This window comes from Chrysochloris asiatica, unplaced genomic scaffold (assembly GCF_000296735.1).
Source record: "Chrysochloris asiatica unplaced genomic scaffold, ChrAsi1.0 scaffold00319, whole genome shotgun sequence".
Taxonomy (NCBI): Eukaryota; Metazoa; Chordata; class Mammalia; order Afrosoricida; family Chrysochloridae; genus Chrysochloris; species Chrysochloris asiatica.
In genome coordinates this window covers 2,845,593-2,849,648 of record NW_006408837.1, presented here as the reverse complement: position 1 = coordinate 2,849,648, position 4,056 = coordinate 2,845,593, and the positions used below count along the sequence as shown (strand labels likewise).

Sequence of the window (4,056 nt, the reverse complement as noted above, 5' to 3'; positions counted from 1 at the left end):
AGTGTCTTTTCTGCGACATTGGGATTCATTTCTAACAATTTTTTAGGGGATTCCCAAGAAATAATCTTGGTAGATTTTCTCAAAGGACACAGGATACTCACAGGGGCCTATTTATTATGAAGATGTTTTATGACCAATGAAAACTGCATTGGTGAGGGAGAGGCCAGGACAGTTGTGCTGAGGAATGGTTTTCCATCAGGACATTGGTCCTGTTCATTCTTTGATGAAGGTGACAACAAGAGCTGTCCTCTGAGAATTTTGTTGGGAAACTTTGCACCATCCACCCGAGAGTCCTGATCTTGCTTTTTCAGACTTCTCTTATTCCCCAAACTCAAAGAACACTGTAAAGGAACCCGGTTAGGGTCCCAGGAGGACTCCAGAGATGTCATTTTGTTACAGTTGAAGAGTGAAGAATTCTTTAGGGAAGGGTTGCTGCTGTTGTTGTTATGAAGTGCCATCGAGTCAGTTACAATGGATAGTGACCCTGTATAGGGTTTCTGAGGAGCAGCTGGTGAGCTTGAACCACTGACCTTGTGGGTCAGACCAGCCTTGCAGTCCAGTGCATTAACTCGCAGCGCCACCCCAGGCCTCCGTCAGGAAAGGAGATGGAAACACCACCTTTCGGAAGCGTACTGACCTAGTAGGAGGATGTGTTGAGAAACAAGCTTCAGGTTTTGATATTTTTGTTTTGTTACGGTTTCTGTGGTTTTATAGCAGTACTTTTTGATTTACCATGGTGGGGGCAAGGTGTTGGTGGTAGGTGAGAGGGGAGTCAGATCAGCAAGATGAGCCAGATCTATGGTCTTGGTAACCATGAGACTAGATGATGCTTACGTGGAAGCTCCTTATACGATTTCTTCACTTTTGCATGTTTACATGTTTTCCTAAAGTGAAATTAAAGAATACTAAGGACTAAGGAGCTCTGGTAGCGTAGTGGTTACGAATTGGGCTGTGAACCTTAAGGTCAGCAGTTCGAAACTACCAGCTGTTCCGCGGGAGAAAGATGAGGCTTTCTGCTCCCTTTGTAAAGATTTACAGCCTCGGAAACCCTGTACAGGGTCGCTATGGGTCGGAACCGACTCGACGGCACTTAACAACAACAACAAAGACTAAGTATAAAGACTCGGAAACCCTGTACAGGGTCGCTATGAGTCAGAACCGATTCCACGGCTCATAACAACAACAACAAAGACTAAGTAAAGACGGTAAGGGCACAAAGGCTCCATGTTCTGTGAGATGTTTCCTCAGCCTCCTGAAAGCGTGCTGCTCTTTAAAAAAATCAAGACTCTCTTAAGTCTCATATTTGAAAACTTTGCTGTTTTCCAAAAAGCAAAATAGACGTGCGGAATATATTTGAATCGCACAGATGCACCACGAGCATGTATGAGGGGGCTTCAAAACATTTGTGGAGAAAGAGAATGAGTTGAGAACTGAGTTTTCCCACAAGCTGCTTGAAGCCCTGACGTGAACACAATGCCATGGTCTCTCAAGTGATCACAGTCCTCCCTGGATCCTCCTGGAAGCCCCCGTGATCCTCATCCTCTCAGGAAGGGGAAGAGTGCTCACTCACTCACACACCGCGCTGCTGCCACACTCATACACACACACACTTTCTCCGAGCAGCAGCAGATGCCTTGCTGTCTTTGCTGTAGAGAAAATAGTTTTCGGTTTTTAGCCTGAAAAACAAACTCTTTCTTTAAAAACTAGGTATGGGCCTGCCAAGTACGAGCCACAGGCAAAATGTATGCCTGCAAGAAGCTGGAGAAAAAGCGGATCAAGAAAAGAAAGGGTGAAGTCATGGCCCTCAATGAGAAAAGGATCTTAGAAAAAGTCAACAGTCAGTTTGTAGTAAGTATCTTGGCTCCATCAGCCAGTCACGCTTGTGTGAGAAGACGCCCCTGGGTTTGGTTTTGCATTCTGTTACTGCTCACAGGTACTAGCAGCTGAGCAGTTGCCTTTCAGTCCCAGCCCTCTTCCTCCCCAGTCCTATCTCTCTCCATAGACAGACAGCAGCTTGCCCCTGGCCCTGCACACCACATTCACATAGCACATTCCAGTGAGCTCGCTCTGCTTCCTGTATCCCACCCTAACCCTCCGCTTCAGACTCACAGGCACTGAGTGACCAGGCCCCTGACTCAGGCCAGACCTCTCCACTGCAGGGCCTGTGAGAGGCAACTCCATCCGCCTGGACGGGGGCCGATCTCGCTTGCCTGGCTGCCTCCTCCTCTCCCGCTCCTGCCAGCCCTTGTCGGTGAATCACTCTGGCTCTAGTGACCAGCCTCTGGCTTTTCCCTTGTCTTCACCTAGTTCTCATCTGTCACCTGCTCTGACACTCCCCACCCTTTCACACACACACACACACACACACACACACACACACACACACACAGATATCCAGGGCCTGGCTCCCTCCTGTGAACATAGAAGGTTCTCAGAGGGGCCTTAATCTATACTGACTGAATTTCCACTGGAGGGAGAGAGGAAAGACCCTTGTTCAGTCCTAATCATGCCAGCCTCAGGGTCTGCAGCGGGTGGCCTCCATAGAGCTGCAGTTCTTGGGAAAGAATTCTGCTTCCTGTGTGGTCACTCTCACCTACGGCTCCCTGCACTGGTAAGTGTCCTCTCTCAGTGCGCAGGGCTTCATGGCTCAGTAGGTTTCCTCAAAGAACGAACATCAGTGAGTGCGATTTATCGCAGCAGAACAGACGGATGATGATCTCCGTGGCTGCAGAAAAGCAGTTCCATTCGATTAAAGCCACAAAGCAAGCCAGCAGTCAAAGGGTCACTGTCGTTAGGTACCACCGTGTTGGTCACTCAGAGTGGCCTTGTATAGTGTTTCCGAGGCTGTAAATCTCTATAAAGATGAGCAGAAAGCCTCATCTTTCTCCCAAAGGAGTGGCTGGTGGGTTTGAACTGCCGACCTTGTGGTTAGCAGCCCAGTACTGGTCCTACAACGCCATCTTGACTTCAGGAGTCAAAGAGCATCCTTCCAAACTTTCTGTCCCACCTGAGCTCATGCTCGACCCCCCACCCCCATGAGGTCAGGTTGCTGTGAAGTGCCATTGAGTCAGTTCCGACTCACAGTGACCCTGAACAGGGCTTCCAAGAGCTGGCTGGTGGGTTTGAACTGCTGACCTTGTGCTTAGCCTATCCTACAGCACCACTTTTGTGAGCTAGGGGCCTGCTCTAGTTGGGTGTCCATAGGGTTAGTATGAGTCGAAAGCGGCTTGACACCAATGGGACAGGGTCACATATGACTCTGACAACAGCAAACATATAAGCTACATGGATGTGTTCCATCTGGTGGAATAGGCAGAAACGCAGATTAGAATCCCATTAGCACACCAACATGCCTCCACCAGCATGACGGGAATTTTTCAGATTGGCAGAGCTGCTGGGATGATGTATTGCAGGTGTGTGGGGTAGCGGGCATCCATTAATTAGCACAAGGATTTGGGAATCATGATCCTAGGGTTCTGCTGAATACACTTAGACAAACGTCTGTCTCCTTTGGGTACAGAGCTGCTGTGAAGACAGGTTTTCATATTGGGCTGGGGTCTGTGCTAAAGATCTGGATGGGGGGGCCTGATGTGCAGTGTAAATCCTGGGTGTACTTAGTAGCTGGCTGTTAACACCTGAATCTGACACAGCCTGCGGAGCGTCAGTTACTGAGTCAGCCCTTCTGTGTTCTGTTTGTCTGGTGCTGTTGTCCTTAGGTTAGTTTATCCTACACATATGAAACGAAAGATGCCTTGTGCTTGGTGCTAACCATTATGAATGGAGGGGACCTAAAGTTTCACATTTACAACCTCGGCAGTCCTGGCTTCGATGAGCAGCGAGCTGTGTTCTACGCTGCAGAGCTGTGCTGCGGCTTGGAAGATTTGCAGAGGGAAAGAATTGCGTACAGGTAAGCATGTGTGTGCCTGCACAACCTTTGCCCCCCTGAGGGCCCCCGAGGCTGCTTCAGAGCCTGGGAGGAGGGCCGCTGGAGAGGCCGCCTGGTCATTCCTGATCACACGATCACACACCTGGCCAATTGGAGAGCTAACTCACACG

General features: G+C 49.3%; 1 protein-coding gene across 1 annotated transcript in view; it reads left to right on the top strand.

Moving 5' to 3' along the window:
• The window catches only part of GRK4 (G protein-coupled receptor kinase 4), a 96,082-nt gene that overhangs the window by 57,164 nt on the left and 34,862 nt on the right, over positions 1 to 4,056 (top strand). Inside the window, exons 10-11 of the mRNA XM_006875330.1 lie at positions 1,708 to 1,848; positions 3,717 to 3,907. Coding sequence (XP_006875392.1) covers positions 1,708 to 1,848; positions 3,717 to 3,907 — 332 coding nt within the window. The remainder of the gene's footprint in view (positions 1 to 1,707; positions 1,849 to 3,716; positions 3,908 to 4,056) is intronic.